We start from the raw sequence: 20,586 nt of genomic DNA, 5'->3' as shown, positions 1-20,586 counted from the left end.
TGATGTATAATACATATGAATAGTTTATTTCCTATAAGGAAGAAGTAACTGAGTTAAACAAACAAAACCAAAAAAAGAAAGAGAGAGTGAGAATGTGGTGAATATGAGAGAAAGACAGAATGGGAGGGGAGGAGGAGTGAGAGGGAGATATAGAGTGAGGGAGAGAAAAGAGGCTGAGAATGGGGGATCACTATCTCCCGTTCTATCTAAACCCTCTATGATCTCCCTGCACTTTCTCTCCTTATCACATTTAGCCTCCTACTATCTATCATAGAAGAGAGAATGTGAGTGAGCAAGTAATAGTGGGGAGAGAGAGGGGAGATTGAGAGTGGGGAGAGAGACGGTGAGAGCGGGGAGAGAGAGAGGGTGAAGCGGGGAGAGAGAAAGAGAGTGGAGAGGGAAGAGAGAGAGAGTGGGGAGGGAGAGAGTGAGGAGGAGTGAGTGAGAGTGGGGAAAGAGAGAGATAGAGTGAGTGAGAGTGAGGAGTGAGAGTGGGGAGAGTGAGGAGTGAGAGTGGGGAAAGAGAGAGAGTGAAGAGTGAGTGAGAGTGGAGAGAGTGAGTGAGAGTTGGGAGAGAGTATGAGTGGGGAGAGAGACTCAGAGTGGGGAGAAAGGAAGGTGATAGCGGGGAAAGGAAGAGAGTGGGGAGAGAGTTTGGAGGGGATAGAGAGAAAAGGGGCATATTAATTACAGTATGTGTTGGTTCGTCTGTCTGTCTGTTCTGTATATCTGTAACAAATAAATCCACACAATGTTCAAAATAAATTAAGATGTAAACATATTTTGATGAAATATGAGTAGTCATTTAGTGAATACTAATTTTCACTAACTACTCTTAAGTTATACAGACAGACAGACAGACCGATATTAATATTCCACAATGGAAGCAGGTGACGAAAAACAAAATCAATACCGGAAGTCCTGAAAATGTTTTTCTTGTCGAAATCCTTTCATTCTGTCAATTATCTTATTACTTATAGTTCCCTACTAGTGAAACTGGAGGGGACTGTATATTTCCATCCAGTCTGTCCGTCTATCTGTCCCTCTGTCTGTTTGTCAGTCTGTCTCACTTGGTTTTCCGCACTTCATTTTAAACGCTCGAAGATAATGAGCTGATTTTTGTTCATCTTCGCAAGCCAAGGTTTCTGATACTCTAATTTCCTCGTGAACCATTGGCATTTTCAAATCTGCCAGGCACGTACAGACTGCGTCATCGACAGAAATAAAGACGCGTTTTAATAAAAATTAAATCGATTTTTTAAAGAATAATTAAAAAGCAGAAATTGAGTTATGTTTATTTATTATTTATATTACAAATCTGAAGCTTCAATATTGATTCTTAATCACATATTTAGAAGATATTGGATGAAAGCATAGCTATTCATAGAATTGCATGTTATCTTATGGATCGTTATTTACTTGCGTTTTTCATTCCTGATATTAAAGAGCCATGATGTATCCAAAACGCAGATATCGTCACCTTCAAAAAACAATTGCTGATTGGTCTACAGCGTGTACCGAATCCCAATCAGAACTCGAACCCCCCAACCCCAAACTTTTATTAACACCGTATGCCAAGGGATTGTGAGGAGAGTAGCGTATCAGAAACCCTTGACTAGCGAAGATGAATTTTGGTATGTGAGTGTATCTTGCTTTTCGTTCCACTTCGACGTTTTTTACGGAATTACCTTCTTAATATTTTTTCCCAGGGTTTTTTGCACTTTTTTCTAATCGCTTGCAGATATTGAGCTGATTTTCAGCATGGTACTTACCTTGATTATTTATAGATTAAGTTTGCATTTCGTTCTGCTTCATTGCATGGTTTTGACGGAATCATGGCATTTTTAATTTTTTATAATTGGGTTCACGATTGGGCTCGCAATGCACTAAATTAATGTCGTGATGCACTTAATTAATCTTTTAAACGAGACTGTCATGATTTGAAGCTTTATAGTGACAAACCATAGATCAAGTTTGATTTTTTGGGCATAAAATTGTTTTTAACCACGTAAAATGAGCTGTTCTGATCAAAACATGCATACACTGTATGTGTCAAATGGCATTCAAAGACGTCGTCTTTCTTTTTAAGGCAGATCGAAGTAATTCCAAGATATTTTATTCATAAACAAGTAATAACTGAAATGTCCATATTTTTGTGTCGCTTTTTCATACACAAGGTCTAATAAAATGAACCCTAATGAGAAAAGGGGATCCCGGTGGGGGACATGTATCGCTTATGCAATACTCTCAGAATGTTTGATCATTTTATTTAGCAAATATAGCAAATATTGGCTAATATCATTTTTATGCTTCAGAACCATAAGTTTTGCAATACAACTGTTAAATTATAAGTAAGGTCAACTACTAGAAAAAAGACAACTCACTATTTCCAGTTTTTCCTTTCTTCACTGTAATTCTGTAGGACAATTAAAGTTAAGGTACCCTAGGATGGATAATAAAAATAAGTAGATAAATGCATAATAATGATGGAATATTAAAACCAATAGAAACTTCTTTACATTGATAAATATTTCAGAGTGTACGTTTAGAATTTCAGATGACGCATAGCATGTTAAAATTATGAGGTCGCGTCTGAATTTTTCGTAAAATCTCGACGTTCTATTAGTACCACTCATTCTTTCATGCATTCTTGTTTATATGTAAAAAAAAAAAAAAAACTTGTATTATTTGTATTCATATACCCCAGTTGGGATCTTTGTCTTAAATAAAAACTTGAAACTTGAAACTTGTTCTGATATGAAAGGTATTTTCGTAATCGTGAAAGGTATTTGGCGTTATTTTTTAAATGCATACATTTGAGTTATATATAAATTATATACCATTTGATTTTAAAAATCCTAGTCTTTTTAAAATATTATGAACGAAACAGATCTGAAACGCGGCATTTTTTGACCAAAACTGTACTTTGTTCTTTGAAAAGTCACTACAACAGACAGCTCGGTAATATTTAATTTCTTGCATCGGCGTCGGAATCGGGGGGGGGGGGGGGCATTGCAAACATATACATTCTATAGGCATTGAAAGTTTGGGTTTACCTTTTTTTGTTGGTCTACCCCCCCCCCCCCCCCACTTTCGATTTGCTTCCGACGCCTATGTCTTTAGAATATCATGTATACATTGTTACTATTTATAGATGTAAAATTCCTGGATATGAAAATGATACATATCTTGAACAAAATGAAAAGCACAGACAACTGATAAATATAACCATTCCGCTCCCTGAAGATCCGCATTCTGTTCTGAGATATGACCGGTGTCACGTCATCGGACGAGAGAATAACGTCACGACTCTTAGGAAATGTAATGAATGGGTTTACGATACATCAGTGTTCGAAGAAACATTCTCATCAAAGGTTACCTTTAATATAAAGATTATTTTGTTCATAAATTCTTTCGAATTTTTAAAGTTTTGGTTTTATCACAGAAAAGGTTTAAGATCACTTTTCTTTGTTTTAGGTGAATTTAGTTTGTGACGATGCTCTGAAAACCTCCCACGCCCAGATGATATTCTATTTCGGTGTGTTGGCTGGCGATGTGGGGTTTGGGTGTGTTGCCGATGTGTACGTACATTATACGAATGTATATACCTATGCATATATAAAATTAATTTGGAAAAAATTACAAACTTAGAATAATTTCTGTTATTAGATTTGGTAGGAAGAAGGCCTTGGTAATTTCTGCAGTTATTCAGGTTGTGTCAGCAGTCAGTGTGGCCTTTGTGTCCAATTATTACGTCTTTGTTATCCTGAATTTCTTTGTGGGAGCTGCATGCCATGGCGTCTTTGTTCCAGCTAGCGTTTTAAGTAAGTATTTAATTATGTTTGTATTAATAAACACATATTGAAATACCTTCTATTGCATATATTATACTGTTTGTTCATTCTCTCAGAAGAATTTTGAAAAAAGAACGATTTACATGTACAGTTACTCTGCAGTTTCTTGCCAAGGTTTGCATGTACATGACTTTCCAGTAAAAGTGGTACTCGTAAGGCTCTTGGATCCCTGTTGGAGTTTTGACGTTTAAACATGACAGTACTAAGTACAGGTAGAGACTGTTACTGAGAGTATGGTGTGTTCCCATTTTGCCTTAGGGTCATACGCAATGTAGTTTGAACTTTATTGGATTTTTCCCTGGAGTTGAAGAGTTCCAGTAAGTGAAAGACCCCTGTGAAATTCTTTTAATGTCTATATATGGTGTTGTACACCTCTTCTTAAACAAATTTGGATGGGAAAAAATCTTAAATTTAAGTTTAGTATATTTTATAGATTTTTGTTTGAAAAATGCAAGAATTTTCATCATTTGATATGTGCTCAAAACCCCTGGTACTGCATGCTGATTTTTTTCTAAGAACATGTATGGGTAGAATAATGTTAAATATAGAATATCTTAAAAAATTATCAGTAAGTAAGGTACGTTGTTTATGTCCTTAACTGTGAAATTCAGGTAAGAAAAAGTTAAAAAGTACTAAGGCGAAATGGGCATAAAAAAATTAGTATTTGTAAATATTATTACTATGTTGATATAAAAGTTTAAATAATTTTTTTTTTGATTGAATTTAACAGTTAATGGGAATTTATGAATACAGTGAATGAAATAATACATGTAATACCAAGTATTTAAAAAAAAATACTTTAAACTAAATATATTAAATCTTCATCACCTTAATTCACCTGAGAGCTTACTAAGGCGAAATGGGAATGCTAAATATTACCGTTAAGGCGAGGGGAATAAACCGAGAGTACTAGTATCAGGGGCAGGAGAAAACGACAATATATGACGTATTCACTCTGAATTAACGAAGTGTTAAAGGAAGGCGGAAAATGGACAGATCTTCTCTGACCCTCTTTTGAAACAGGTTATTTACATGTATCTAATCATGCAAATCCTAACTAAAATATTTAAAAGCAGTCAAAAGAAACTTCGGGAGAATGTATTCGAGAAGTAGTGAAATTTATAAAGATGAGGGTACTTGTGAAAACTCAAATATATTACTAAATGATAATGTATCTCATTTGAATCGATAATTAAACTATAACATGCTCGAACAATTTCTGAAACATGACATTCTATTGACAAACAAGTTGAAGAGACAAGTATACATACGTAGGACTCCAAAGTGCGATGGGACTCTAAATTAAGTCCGATGGTTTGACACGCCAAAGTCCGATGGCACAGAAAACAATTAACGTCTATGACGTCACAGTACTATTGCGCAAAAATGCGATGCCACGCCATGCCATAAATAAATGCAAAATATCATAATTTCACAGACTAATCCTAGTCTTTTGGATGTAGGTGCGAAACTAAGACTTAACAGTCGAACATTGAGTATCATCTCTAACCTAACTATCACAGGTGGGTGCAGGACTAATCTAAATCAGTCCAACAGTGTGCAAGGACTAAACCTAAAATCTCTCGGGTGGCTTCGAAGAAACACCTTAGTGTTTAAGGACTAACCCTTATCACCCGAATGGTGTACGAGGACTAACCCTAATACCTCTGGTGGGTGAAAAAAAGCAATATCAACAAAAACGTATATGTGAGACGAATACTGAATCAATGGATTTTGAGTGCAGAATAACGACATAACGTCGGACTATTGTGACGTCATAAACGTTAATTGTTCCTCCGCACCATCGGAATTTGGCGTGTCAGACCATTGCACTTTAGCGTCGCGCGTAGGTAACGAACCATCGGACTTTGGCGTGACCATTGGACTTTGGCGTCCGTAAAGACAACGAGCCACCGGGGTTTGGCGAGACCATCGGACTTTGGCGTCACCATCGGACTTTGGAGTCTTACAACATATCAACAATCTCGTTTAAAAAGTCAACATTTAGCATTTTCATGGTCAATGATATTATCAGCAAATAGTCAAATGTTTACTGACTTTTTCCAACAAATTGTTATGTTTTTATTTATACACTTATCAGTCTACAGATTTAACATTATTCTGATCATGGCAAGGAGCGTATTGCGGTCGTGGCCGATCGACAGGGGAGGTAAATCCTCTGTAGCATCTGATCCAAGCGATGATTTTATCAGATGTTCATGTTTACTCTACTCCCATTTTGTATTTTGAGCGTGTATACATACTGTTCATATTCTCCAGATTATATCCATTTGGGTTCAGTAAGCGAACCTGTTGGAATCAGGAACCCTATAACGTGATTTGTCTTGATATGGTGTTTTTGTTCTGTGTTGAAAGAGGAAAAGGCACTAGTTTGTAATGAATTTCATGCCTTTCAACTGAAACATAGACAAATGTTTTCATTGCTTTCAGTTTACAGTATTACCTGGTTAAGTTAAGTTTGGAATGATTTTCCTTCGATGAAGTTGACGGATAAACCCTTTAAAATACTATATAATTTCATTATTTAAATAAATTTCATAATAAAATCTCATATTTTTAAATTCTTTAAATGCCGATGATAAATTTCAAGGCAAGTTTTATTTTGCTAGGTGTTGAGATGGTGGGTCCCTCTAAGAGGGTAATGACCGGGATTCCTATCCACATGTTCTTTGCCGTGGGGCTGCTGTACCTGGCGGGGGTGGGGGCCCTCGTCCGACACTGGCAGTACCTCCAGCTGGCCGTGGCGGTACCGTGCGCTGTTTATGTCCTCTATTGGTGGTAGGTTATTCGAGGCTGATGATCTGAAATTAAAAACAGCTCTCTATTTTGCCAAGACCTAGAAAAAAATAATTTAGTTGGAGGAGTTCTTCCAGCAAATTTTTCTAAGAGCTCGATGTGAAATTGGGAAGTTTGTTTTCTGTATGAATTTTTTATGAAAGTATATTTATTATTATACATTTATTGCATGATAGTGAGGGAAATATGAAGACTTATTCAGCCAAGAAAATCATATTCCCCGAGGGCTTCGCCCGAGGGGAATATGATATTTCTTGGCTGAATAAGTCTTCATGTTTCCCGAACATTCATGCAATGAATTGTTTATTATACCGAAACAAGCAAAACCTTTGAAATAAACATAAACTTTCAAATTCGGCGCCTCTCTCAAATTCATTTACCTTTTTACGTAAAGTTACTATAAAACCCCTTGTTCAACACATTATCATAAGTTTTGTGACGTAAACCATGCAGGCTATTGTGACGTCTACTTCTTTCGGGAGTTTTCGTGCAACGAGCGAGAACTATATTGCGGGAAAATACATTAGGTGTTCCGAAGAGGTGGAATATGAGGAAAAGCGTGCCGACGGCCGGGAAATATGAAGTTTTACGGCCCGATCACATGATAACTTAGAACCAATCAGATAATGCGTTGTTTAGAATATTTATAATGAGGTGTAATAATATTATTCATTATATATTAATAAATACAGGTACGGGGTCAAGAGGTCATAGATGTTCATATGGATAAACGTTCGACGTAATTTCTCTGTGAAGTCACAAAGGGTCGACGCGCGGTCAGTGGCTTTACAAACATGCTGTTGGGTTTGAAAAAAAATGCATTTCACACGTTAAAAGTCACAAACAGGCAAATTTAAAGTATGAAGAAGTCACAAATGTAAATATAAGAAATAAGGTATCATTTTTTGAGTGTTATTGGGATGTAAAACGGGTTGGCACATGATCAAATCTTCCATAAAGCCCTAAGAAAAGTTTGCTGCATGAAGTCCTCCAACTAAATTATTTTTTCTAGGTTTTGGATATAACTCCTCTTGTTCATGTTGACGTATTTCAGGGTGATACCGGAATCCCCTCGGTGGCTGCTGTCACAGGGAAGAATGGAAGAGGCGGAAAAAATCGTACAACGTGTCGCTAAAGTGAACGGATTTGACGTAAAGGGAAATCTGATTGTGGGAGAAAAAATTGAAATTCCGAAAGGAGAGAAGATTTGGCACGTGTTTAAACACAAAGTGTTGTTTGTTCGGGCAATGATATTGTTCGTTAACTGGTAAGAAAAAATATAATATATATAATGGGTGGGCTGCAATAAACCATAACCAATTAAACTGAAGTATATTTTGTTAATTTATGACAAGGTTTAAATAATCAATTTAATAATTTCATTATTCAATGATTTATGATTCTTCCAAAAATAAATAAATAAATAAATAAATAAATAATAAATCGTGTTTAACTGAAGGTAACGATCATGCATATATGATTATTTTGTCAATTGTTAATTGATCCTGAGTTCTTTTCAGGATTGTTATTGCTATGGACTATTACGGAGTAACCATGCATGTCGGAAATATAGGAGGAAACTTCTACCTGAATCAGTTTATTCTAGCAATTGTTGAGTTTCCAGCAAAAATTGCCACCATGCTTTTGTTGAACAGAATAGGGAGGCAGAAGTTACACTGCTTGATAATGATCATAGGTGGCGCTGCCTTACTGTGTACCATATTTCCAGTTCTCTATGGCAAGGAAGGCAAGGCAACTGTAACTCTTTGTTTTAACCCATAATTACGAGGGTTGTTAGAAAAGTTCGCGGACACACTGAATTACGGAAAATCTATTGTGTACTGTGAAGTATGACTTATGTCTGAATAAATTCCTACATTTTGTTTATTAGTATGTAAAAAATCAGGTCCATTTACTAAAATCTTGAAAATTTACAACGATTTTTACTATGATGTCATAGGATTCACGGAGCAATCCCTTGACGTAAGGCGACGTGACAACCAGATTTCAATCCGTTATGCTTTGTCGCAGTTCTATAAATCTTTCCTTTCTTCAGATTCTCTGCAGTAAATTGATCAGGTTTGAAAACTGCAAAACCATATAGGCACAACGTCCATGCGATAAGAGGGTATTGAAGTATCGATGGAGTTAATCATTCAATATGTTAATCCTTCCATTGATATGAAGTCACAATCATTTGAAAACTTTTGTCCTTTGTGTGTGTTGGAAATTTCCGGCATCATCTTGAAAATTTTAATTTCTTTTTAGACATTTTACTGTCTACACACATAATTTTTACGCAGTGCAGTGCTCCATGACGCTCAATGACGTTCCGATTTTTGGCTGTGTTTTTACGTGTTTATCATTTATAAATGGCTATAAAACAGTCAATTATTCTCCAATTTAATTCAAAATTTCTCCAAGTGACGTTTCATGAATACTTTAGCGATAGGTAAAATATCATAAATCTCTTTGCGTTACAATTATGCAATTTTAAATTTTAATCAAGAGTCTTTGTAATGTAAACGTGCCAAAATGGAGCATGCTCCGTGAAGCAAGATTTATCAGAATAAAAAGCCGTTTATTTTTCAATGATCACCGGAGAGCACCAAATTTTTGTATATTTATTGGAAAATAGGTTAAGATTTTATCTGGAAAGTTTGACCGGTTTCGTGGAAATAGCGCGCTCACAATAGAACTTGTCCGCGAACTTTTCTAACACCCCTCGTACAATGTCTGCTTGGTGAAAAAAGGAAGGGTTCTCTTTTTGAAAAATTATTAGTGTGTGAACTATTTAAACTTTACTGTCATGAATTATATATGACAGTGCTTAACTGAGAACTTAACTGTGCTTGAGAATTTCGTGAAAATTTAAGGTTCTTTAGAGGTATTTTTTTTATATCAATACAGAGTTGAGTAGTCTGACACTGGTATTATCAATCATTGGTAAAATGGGGTCATCAGCGGCCTTTGGTGTAATCTACATCTACACGGCGGAACTCTACCCCACCGTGGTCCGTAATGGTGCTATGGGAACCAGTTCCTGTATCGCTCGATTTGGCGGTATGGCTGCCCCTTATATAGCCTCAACAGTATGTATATATTTACCACAACAAACTCATATTCTAGACTTGACTCTCGGGCGCCACTGACCTTTGTCGATAAAAACAAGCTAATTCGGAGAGTTGATGTCTCCCGCTGAAGGAAAAGAGAAAAGTATGTGCGGATCCTATAGGGATGGGGGTCGAAGGGGGGACACTCTACGAAGGCAGGCGGATCCACAGAGAGTAATAGTATAAAATTTTATGCAATACGGAAGAGCTTATTCTATGTAAGAACAATTTCTAAAACGACGAAAACGACTTGATAAACAAGTTGATGAAGCAAAATATCAGTAGTCTCGTTTAAAGCCATCATTTCGTAATATCTATGATCGATACAGTGTCCTTGTCAGCAAATACAATTTATCAATTAATCATATATAGTGTGACCGGTCAGCAGGAGATATTTACTCCTCCATGACACCTGATTCCACCTGTTTTGGAGGTCTGTGTTTGTTCTGTTCCTATTTTGTAATCTTTAATGGACTTTTGAGCTCGAGTACCGTTCGTAAACTCCACATACTAGTATTTCATTGCTTCTCGAGATATTTGCCCGGAAATTAAAAGTTTACAGAATATAATGAATTTACGAACTTGACTTTAGACCTATTTAGCTCAAAATACCATTAAAAAGTGATCTTCCTTAACTTTAGTTAGGCAAAAAGAAATCATGGTATAACATTTCATTGAAAAAATGTCAAAGGCTTCTAGAGATATTTCGTGGAAACCAATGTGTTTTTACATCAGAATTATTACCTTGTCCTTTGAAAATCGATGGACGTCTTCCTTAGGCCATTGGAATTTCATTGCAAAAGCTTTTCGTGGTATTGCTCGGAAACGAAAGTGTTACAGACAGACAGAAATACAGCTAGACAGACAGACAAAAATAATATCCCCATACTTTATAAAAGCGGGGGGGGGGGGGGCAATAAATAGGCATGTTCCTTTGGCAAGCGCTCGGTACTTTGAAGTGAAAGTTGTAGGTCTTTCCGATGAAACTAGAAAACAAGAAGCCCACGGGCCTTATAGGTCACCTGAGTATCGTGTAACAACTTTCAAACAATTAAAATTGGTTCGTGTTTTTCCCGAGAGGCCATGAAATTTGCAATTCACAATTTTGAAAGATGCACCATTGCTTATCATAATTATAAACTTAGCATGCTTACTCTATTTACTAGTACTTAATACCCAGAGGTAGATCAGAGTAACAAAGAGAAAATGCACTTCCACTTTATAACCAGTTGTGCACCTCACCCCAAAGGAACCACTGACCCTGGGACCACATATTTCAAAATTTTGCAAATTTTATCATAAAATGGTTGATTAATACTAAAGAGCAGATTTCAAAGCATTAATTTATTTTCAGACTATGTACCCCCCCCCCCCACCCCCTGACCCTGGGGGCATAAAAAATAACCATTTTGCTAGATGCACCTTTCTTCATCATAAATATATATAATACTTGGATCATTGGCATAAAACCCAGGAGCAAAGGAAAAGATTTTCAAAGATTTAATGCATTTTCACTATATAATCAATAGAGCTCCGCCCTAACACCAGAACCCCTGACCCTGGGGCCATAAAATTCACAATGTTGGAAATGGCTCTCTTGCTCATGATAACTATGCACTTAGTTAGTTTTTTTAATACCTAGAAGCAAAAAAGAAGATTTTCATAGAATAATGCATTTCACTATATAAGCAATAGAGCCCTGCCCTAACACCAGAACTCCTGACCCTGGGGCCATAAAATTCATAAATCTGGAAGAGGTACTCTTGCTCATCATAACTATGTGCTTAGTTAGTTTATTTCATACCCAGAAGCAGAGATGAAGATTTTCAAAGAATAAATGCATTTTCACTATATAATCAATAGAGCCCCGCCCTAACACCAAAGGAACCCCTGACCCTAAGGCCATAAAATTCACAATTTTGAAGAGGCACTCTTGCTCATCATAACTATGTGCTTAATTAGTTTATTTGATACCGAGGAGCAGAGAAGAAGATTTTCAAAGAATTAATGCTTTTTCACTAAATGATCAATAGAGCCCCGCTCTAACACCAGATCCCCTGACCCTGGGACCATAAAATTCACAATTTTGGAAGAGGCACTCTTGCTCATCATAACTATGTGCTTAGTTAGTTTATTTAATACCCAGAGGCAGAGAAGAAGATTTTCAAAGAATAATGCATTTTCACTATATGATCAATAGAGCCCCGCCCTAACACCAGAACCTCTGACCCTGGGGCCATAAAATTAACAATTTTGGAAGAGGCACTCTTGCTCATCATAACTATTGCTTAGTTAGTTTATTTAATACCCAGAAGCAGAGAAGAAGATTTTCAAAGAATAAATGCATTTTCACTATATGCTCATTAGAGCCCCGCCCTAACACCAGAACCCCTGACCCTGGGGCCATAAAATTCACAGTTTTGGAAGAGGCACTCTTGCTCAACATAACTATTTACTTAGTTAGTTTACTTAATACCCAAGAGCAGAGAAGATTTTAAAAGAAATAATGCATTTTCACTATATAATCTATATAGTCCCGCCCTAGCACAAGAACCCCTCACCCTGGGACCATGAATTTCACAATTTTGGTAGGACTCAATGCTCATTACATTCATGCCAACAGTTTGCCTGCTTGATGTGCGGGAGTAAAGAAGAAGATTTTTAAAGATTGCAATAATTTTGGTGGTTTTGGCCCCACCCCTCAGGCCCCAGACGGGCGGGGACCATAAAATTCACAATTATTGTTCCCCTTCACCCATAGACGCTGTATACCAAATTTGGTTGAAATTGATTCAGTGGTTTCAGAGAAAAAGCTGAAAATTGTTCAAATGTTAACACACGACGGACGACAACGGACGAAAACGGATAGCAATAGAGATCACCTGAGTTACTCAGGTGACTTTAAAAAACGAGCTTTGATCACATTATATATAAAGTGGCCCTGTAGGTATGCAATTTACTGACTAACGCCTTATATATAGGTATCATTTTCAATATCAATATAAAGTTATTTTTTGTCTTAGCTGAATCTTTGCTTTTCTTAAATAAAAAACTGAGAAAAAAATCGAAGTGGTAAATTATATTGCTATTTATTTTTATCACTAAATCGGATTTTCAAAAATAGAGCTAGATACTTTTGCCATACAAACAAGTTTATACAACTGCACAGTATGCATTCTAGTCTGATGAAAGAGGGCTGGGCATTCCTTAAATTGACCACTAATACTAAGATTTGATAAGCCTTTAGCTCTTTCGGCTATTACAGAAATACAAAATAACAAAATAAATGAAAGCCTAATTTTGGGTCTATTTCTATTCTATAATGTACATATATAATATGTACATGTATTGTGGTTTGTGGATGCTTATATTGAAGCTGTGAATAAAGAAGTCTTTTATTGACAGAGTGAATATGTGAGTGGGAAGTTTGGCCAGGCCTTGCCGTTGGTGATATTTGGCGGTTCCGCCGTCACTGCGGGGTTTCTCACCCTCCTCTTACCGGAAACACTTCACAGGAAGCTTCCGGAAACCATCCAAGATGGCGTCGAATTTGGAAAGTACGTCATTTCAAAAATTAATTTATTGTATTATTTGCTGGTCATTGATTTGAATCGTTCACAGGTGCTTGGGACCCTTTGATGTCAAAATAAGCATGACATTCTTGTTAAATTGTATATTATTGTTTTTTTTTTTGGCAGAAAGAAAGAGGAGCCGACCATGAATGACTATTCCAAAAAAATTAAAACACCACATCCAAGTTTGTCTTCCTTTGATAATACTGCATTTGAGTAAGTTGACAAGTATATATCTTATACGTGGACATTGACGTTTTTGTTAAAATAAATGATTCATATATATCCATTGTATATCAAAATATTACATATGAAGAATCAAGTCAGAATAATTTAATTTTTATTAATGGAACTTAATATTTTTATTAAATATCGGGGTCTTTAAAGGTCACACATGTGCGCACGGACCAATCTGACGTTGAGCTAATTTCATTATAACGTCAAATATTTGTATTTTGAATTTTAACACATGTTCTTTGACACACTCTACATTTCTTTTTTTATGGTGCCACTCTTCCAAGTGCTTGCAAAATATTTATTTTCTCAAATTCAAAACAATGCACAAATATTTACGAGCGTCAACTCATCAATATAAACTGCACAGCCCAGTCCGACGCTGCGCTGCGTCATGAATAGAACTCTCCCATTTTCAAATTACATGTGTTTTTAAATTCTTGTAGCGTCTTCGAATTTGTACACACTGTTGAAAATTCGTGTATACCAATCTCAAATCAATAAACTAAATACATTTCAATAATATAGAGTTGTTTTAACAAATATTTTGTCCTTTACGTCTTTTCAAGCGTATTAAACATAATTGTTTGATCGGACGCTGTCCCGTTCGGACGACCGACGTTGCTTTTTCTGTCGAGTATTGTTACATATTTGTTCGGGTTTTTGTTTAGTATTTTCACTGCCTATATAGTAAGCAAGACTTAAGATATCAAAATATGATAATAACCTCTTTATGTTACATGTAATTTTTATTACGTTTTGACTTGATTTATATAAAAAATAATAATTTTAATCCGAACACTTTATGTCTAAGTTTATAACATTTTAACCTTGGTCCGTTCGCACTATCTGCGATCTTTAAAGACCCTGATTTTTACAAAAATATTAAGTTCAATCAATAAAAATTAAATCACACTGACTTAAATTTCATAAGAAATATTTTGATATACAATAGATTTATACACCATTTATTTTAACAAAAACGTCATAATGATTGTCCACGAACTTTTTGGACAACCCTCGTATATAGCGGTGTTCATTTCTACATATTAAGTTTAAGTATCTTTTTTATTTTATTAAAACTTTGTTTTATTTTTCCATTTCCTTTATCTTATAGATGTTCGCTACATTTAATTTTAGCAGATCATCTCACCCCGTGGAACTTCGTTTGATATGGTCTAAACTGACCCCATAAACTACAACTATTTAATTTGATTTTCCCGATCTATTTTTAGATCAATGTAGAGGATATAAATCCTCGTATTCACCTGGAACGTCACGTGCAGGTCAATACAGCGTAGTATTTTTTTTAACATAGTTGGATCTCAGCCAATCAGAGAAATGTAAATTATTCAATCATATAATAATATACAATTGTTGCTGTTTTTTTTAGGTCAATACAAGGGCTCGGTGAATATTGTACTCCTCAGATGGCTAAATCATTGTATTGACCTCAAAAAACAGCGATAAGTGTATAATATCACACGGGACGTAAAACAACAAACAGTCAATCGTCTGTTCGCAAGGATGTACATGTATGATATTCTCGTAAAATAGCTGCAAGTAACTTTGAAACATTGCCATACAATGTACCACACAGAAAACAGATTTCCCCAAATTCGACTTTTCTACACGTAACAAAGTAATTTTATAGGTTCTAAAAGAAAAAAAAAATTATACGAGCCATTTTTGAAAAAGTACATTTAAAAGACTTTCTTAGAAATGTAAATCTACGGAAGCCCGTTGAGGCCAGTTCAGAGAGCGAAATATTTTTTATTGCGTTTAAACGCAAAACACTTTGTGTTTAATCGCAAAAGATTGCGATTAAACGCAATAATTATTGCGTTTAATCGCAATAATATTTTTGCGTTTAATCGCAATAACTTTTGCATTTAATCGCAATAACTTCTGCGTTTAAACGCAATAACATTGCGATTAAACGCAAAAATTATTGCGTTTAATCGCAATAATATTGCGTTTAATCGCAATAATTTTTTGCGTTTAATCGCAATAATTATTTGCATTTAAACACATGCAGTAATTTGTTGCATTTAAATGCAATACTCTTTCCATTTTATCGCAATAATCCTTCCTTTTAAGCATTCATTTTGCATTTAACCACAATGATTCATTGCGTAGTTTGAAATCAAACATCGGCTAGCCAAAAATTATTATGAATACTATGGTCTGATTCTTTAAAGAAGAACCGTTTGGTTCTGTGTCTTTTTGCAAAATGTTGCAGTGTGTGAGATTTGAAGTTTAACAAGCTAATTCAGAGAATTCGTGTCCCCCGCTTAGGGAAAAAGTCGGCTCCCCCTGACTGAATTTGTAGAATTATTAAATGTATACATGTATACTGAAGCAAATAAAATACATGTATGTCAATATGCATACATGTATAAAGATTTGATTGCTTATTCTTTATTATGTGTATAGAAGATTTTTTTTTATATGGAATGTTTATCACAATGTAATGATGATTTTATAACCTCATAAATTTTTCATTTCACATGCTGAATACTATCATTTAGTAAAAAAAAAAAGTATTTATAAAAAAAAAAAAAAAAAAGAAAGAAAGAAAGGATCGACCGAGAATCGATCCCGGGACCTCTTACATATGAAGCGAGAGACATAACCACTAGACCACGGAATCGCTTTACGCGCTGTGAAGTATATGCAGAATTGAAGTCACATACATGTATATATTCATGTTTTCATGTTCGGTATTCTCAAAATTTTACACAATCCATGGTGTTTGATTTATTTAGCCTTTATTAAACAGTTCTAATAGATGTAATAAGAACATAAAGTCCGCCGAGAACCTGTTTTATACGCAATAACTCTCCTCATGCCCCTGCGCTAAAAATAGCGCCATGTAATACTATAAATACTAATAAAACAAACGGGGCGGGGCACTTTGAGAGGGGCGAGAGACGTCCTAGGGAGTTTTGGTATAAAATTACATTGCATAAGCTCAAAATCTTCTTGAAATATCGCCCGGAAATGATAGTATTACATACAGACAGAATGTATAAATTTACGACCTTGAACTTTGACCTTTTGACCTCAAAATCAATAGGGGTCTTCATTAGGCCACAGGGAGTTGTTATATAAAATTTCATTGCAATAGCTCGAATGGTTCTCGAGATATCGTGTGGAAACGAAAGTGTTTTAACAGACAGAATTTGCTTATTTATGACCTTGACCTTTGACCTTTTGACCTCAAAATCAATAGGGGTCTTCTTTAGTCCATAGGGAGTTGCTATGCTAAATTTCATTGCAAAAGCTCAAAGGGTTCTCGAGATATCGTGTGGAAACGAAAGCGTTACAGACAGACAGAAAGACGGACGGACGGACGGACAGACGGACGGACGGACGGACGGACAAACCCAAATTAATATCCCCCACTTTTCAAGCGGGGGACAACAATGGCATCCTAAGAAACAACCAGAGTTTCTTAAACCTATTAGAATCCAACACTTTTAAAACAGCCATTAGTCAATTCCTTAGGTATCACAGCAAATTAAGAATGTTTCAGTGGTATTAATAACCATATCAATTTGGTAGTACAAATCAATCAATCTGTTTTCATTTGATTTATTTTTGATTTCATATGATTCCATCACCTACATTTTCGTGTTCTCGTGTTTAATGTATGTGATCAAAGGAAAGGTTGTGAATATACAGGAATATAGACATCTTTACATGCTAAAGCTTTGTTTCATTCTAATGTTGTCTTTGTTTTTACAGACCGACACCTCTTTCTCCTCTTTATATCCATGAAAATGATTTAATCATTCAGAAAATACTTGTTCAGAAGAATCTGATTCTATAATGCTTAACAATACACAATTTTCCTCATTGGTTAATGTACAAAAGAAAAAAGAAACGAATATCAGCGTGGATTCATTGCACTCTTCAAAAATCAATAGAAATGATTGCTTTTAAATACAAATATTATTGCGTTTAATCGCAATATTATTGCGTTTAATCGCAAAAGATTGCGTTTAATCTTCTAAAAAAATACAATATAGTCATGTTTCACGATTTTCTTTTTTTAACAATTCTAATATTTTTATGCCACCCTCTATTTGAAGGACGGAGGGTAAATTGCTTTGCTGCTGTCTGTCGGTAGGTCGGTCTGTCTGTCGGTCCACCATCAATTTTCGTTCATTTTTTTTTTTTTGCGAAGAGGTTGCACATATTGAAAAAAAAATGGTATCCAGATTTATCATAAGGATACCTAGGTCATATTCTATTCTGGATACGATCGAGCCATTTTGGACAAAGGTATGCCTCCAACTTAAAAAAAATCTAATTATTTTGGGGGATGTGGGCATATGTTTTACAAACATCTCTTATTTCAATGAACGATTTCTCAGTCTTCGTAAATTTATTTGAAAAGGCACAGTTTATATTTTATATCTGCTATTTCTATATTTCAGGGGAACTACGTTGTAACAAAGAAGAGGTGTAGTGAATACAATACTTCATCCTTATATAACATTATAGCATAATACATTTAAATATTATAATTTGCATTTAATCTATGTCTTATATAATTACATCTATATTCATGATATTTGTATATATTTTTGTAAACGTGTTCTCTTATATATACTAGTATATAACTATATATACACTAGACAAAAGTGTTAACGCACCACTTCTTCATCCTCATCTGTGAACTGAAGATTTGCTTGATCGGTACTAGTATACTAGTATTATAATTATATGCCATTATTTCCAAATCAGTGGGATTGACAAATGTCTTGGTATCATAAAAACACCCCTGAATGACATTCTTGACAGAAAACAAATTTCCAGATTGCACTGTGCACCATTTTTTTTAAAACAGATATGCAATTCTTGGAAACTAAAGGTGGTCCGTTGAGATTGCCACAGAAGTAGTCCCCCATTAATAAATTAAATGACAAACAGTCATTGACTATCGTATCGCCTAGTAATTATCCGGTACCTTAGTTTCCTTAACAAATCCACCCAACTTCCGGTTGACCTAGTTTTGTGGATCAATTTTTAACTTACTGTATGCTGGAAACTTAATGCCCTGGCTATCTATAGTAAACATTTTTATGTTTGATATTCTAGTTGCAACAATTTTTCATGTTAGGAATTCAAATTTGTTTTATTGTTTTTATTTTTCATTTCATTTTCTCTAAGGAAACCCGATGCAGACGCCATACTGTCTGCGTTTTGCACGCTCTTCTAGCTTCAAATGCCGCATACGGCGTAACTTTTTTCTGAGTTTTTAATTAGTACAAATGTAAAGAACACCAACACGAAGAAAAATAGAAAATGTTTTTCTTCACAAATGGAATAGACACGATTTTAATCTTTTCTATAAATTGGCAACGCTTCAGTAAACATTGTATTTATTTATAAGATTTGATATTTATTTATTTTTTACTAAACTAACATAATTATAAATCAAATACAAGTTTTTAAAAGTAAAATATTAATTCTCTTAGGTGGTGCGTTAGCAATTGTATCTAGTGTATACATGTATTGCATATATATATTGTATACTGTATTGCCTATTTTCTTTTGCAAAAATATTGGAAGTGTAAAAAATTATATCAAATTCATTAAAAAGCTGTTTTAGCTTGTTTGAACCAAAGGTTCGTTTGATTTTTTTTGGCTCACGGTATCTGTCTTTATGTTCACTTTTTTACGATTTTGACTTCATCTCCAGAATCACTGCACAATATCAACCAAACTTATCACAAAGCATTCAAGTTACATGTATAATTATATAATTCATAACGCAGTTAACAACATGTAAATATCACTATTCATCATTGCAAATTATAACCAAACCATTGCTACTCGAAATTCGTAAATATTTTATTCCAACACGTTCATGAACTACTCTACCGACTTCCATATTTTAACAATATCATTCTCTTCATACTTATAATTTATCAAATCGTTGAAATTGAGAACCTTACAGGACCGTCAACTTTGGGTACAAGCGAATCAAAAAAAGGGCTTCAATTCCAATAATCTGTTGCTTTTTTTCTCTTCCTTTGTTGTTAGTACTAGCGAATAGTAAAAGAGCACTTGGTGAGCTACAGTCTCTAATGTTGAGCTTTCTTTTACCTCTTGTAAATTGTTACCAATGTTTGTCACAATACTCTCTATCCAACTTCCCTTTCTCTCCCTCTCCCTCACTCCCATCTGCTCTCTATTTTTCTCTCTTTCCCTCTCCCTTTGTACTATCCGTACTCCGTAGCTGCACCCTTATATCCCTACCCTTCAATATTCTCTCTCCCACATCATCTCTTACTTACCTTGCCATTTGTCATTTGCAAAAATTTTGCAAAATTGTTAAAAACATTCTGATTGTACACAAAAGTGTTTTCAAGATCCTAAAGAACCAAAATGAATTATAACTACCAAATCTATTATATATTAGATTCCGAAACTTCATAAAAATCCTTACAGAGAGACATAGCGGGTTCCTGTGCAACAACATTTTCAATAAATGGTGTAAATCAGATGTGGATACTTTTACACAACTATTCCATACGATAAATTAAATCCAGGCTTTTGACAGCTGCTTTTTCAATAAAAAATAGAACTCATAAATTTACTTACCTTGACGTTAGTCATTTGCAAAATTATTTTGATAAAAAAACATTCTGATTGTACACAGAAAAGTATTCTAAAGTCGACATCAAAAGGACGCTTGAGTTTCTGATTAACAATATGTTGTTTTTGGAGACTAGGTCTTCCAACAATCTATTGGAATTCCCATGGGTAGCAATTGCGCCGCGTTATTAGCAGACCTATTTTTGTATTCATATGAAGCAGAATTTATGAAAAATCTTATGCGTGAAAAGAAGAAAACACTTGCTGTGGCCTTCAACTCGACATTTAGATACGGTATATTGACGACGTATTGTCAATTAACAATTGTTATTTCCATTCTTATGTCGATACGATATATCCTGGTGAGCTTGAGATAAAAGATAC

At 35.0% G+C, this 20,586-nt stretch overlaps 1 protein-coding gene across 1 annotated transcript in view; it reads left to right on the top strand.

The window, feature by feature from the left end:
- The window catches only part of LOC134228392 (organic cation transporter protein-like), a 32,917-nt gene extending 13,822 nt beyond the window's left edge, over nucleotides 1–19,095 (top strand). The window contains exons 3-12 of the mRNA XM_062710041.1: nucleotides 3,155–3,374; nucleotides 3,478–3,581; nucleotides 3,670–3,824; nucleotides 6,485–6,653; nucleotides 7,726–7,938; nucleotides 8,192–8,418; nucleotides 9,582–9,763; nucleotides 13,190–13,341; nucleotides 13,483–13,572; nucleotides 18,036–19,095. Of these exons, the coding sequence (XP_062566025.1) occupies nucleotides 3,155–3,374; nucleotides 3,478–3,581; nucleotides 3,670–3,824; nucleotides 6,485–6,653; nucleotides 7,726–7,938; nucleotides 8,192–8,418; nucleotides 9,582–9,763; nucleotides 13,190–13,341; nucleotides 13,483–13,572; nucleotides 18,036–18,051 (1,528 nt within the window). The 3' untranslated portion in view covers nucleotides 18,052–19,095. The remainder of the gene's footprint in view (nucleotides 1–3,154; nucleotides 3,375–3,477; nucleotides 3,582–3,669; nucleotides 3,825–6,484; nucleotides 6,654–7,725; nucleotides 7,939–8,191; nucleotides 8,419–9,581; nucleotides 9,764–13,189; nucleotides 13,342–13,482; nucleotides 13,573–18,035) is intronic.
- The last annotated feature ends 1,491 nt before the right edge of the window (nucleotides 19,096–20,586 follow it).

The sequence above is a fragment of the Saccostrea cucullata genome, unplaced genomic scaffold, assembly GCF_032062105.1.
Source record: "Saccostrea cucullata isolate Sc308-1 unplaced genomic scaffold, CSIRO_AGI_Scuc_v1 ctg2219, whole genome shotgun sequence".
In the NCBI taxonomy this organism is placed as follows: Eukaryota; Metazoa; Mollusca; class Bivalvia; order Ostreida; family Ostreidae; genus Saccostrea; species Saccostrea cuccullata.
The sequence above is the reverse complement of the archived record's forward strand: the minus strand, read 5'-3'. Positions and strand labels throughout refer to the sequence as shown.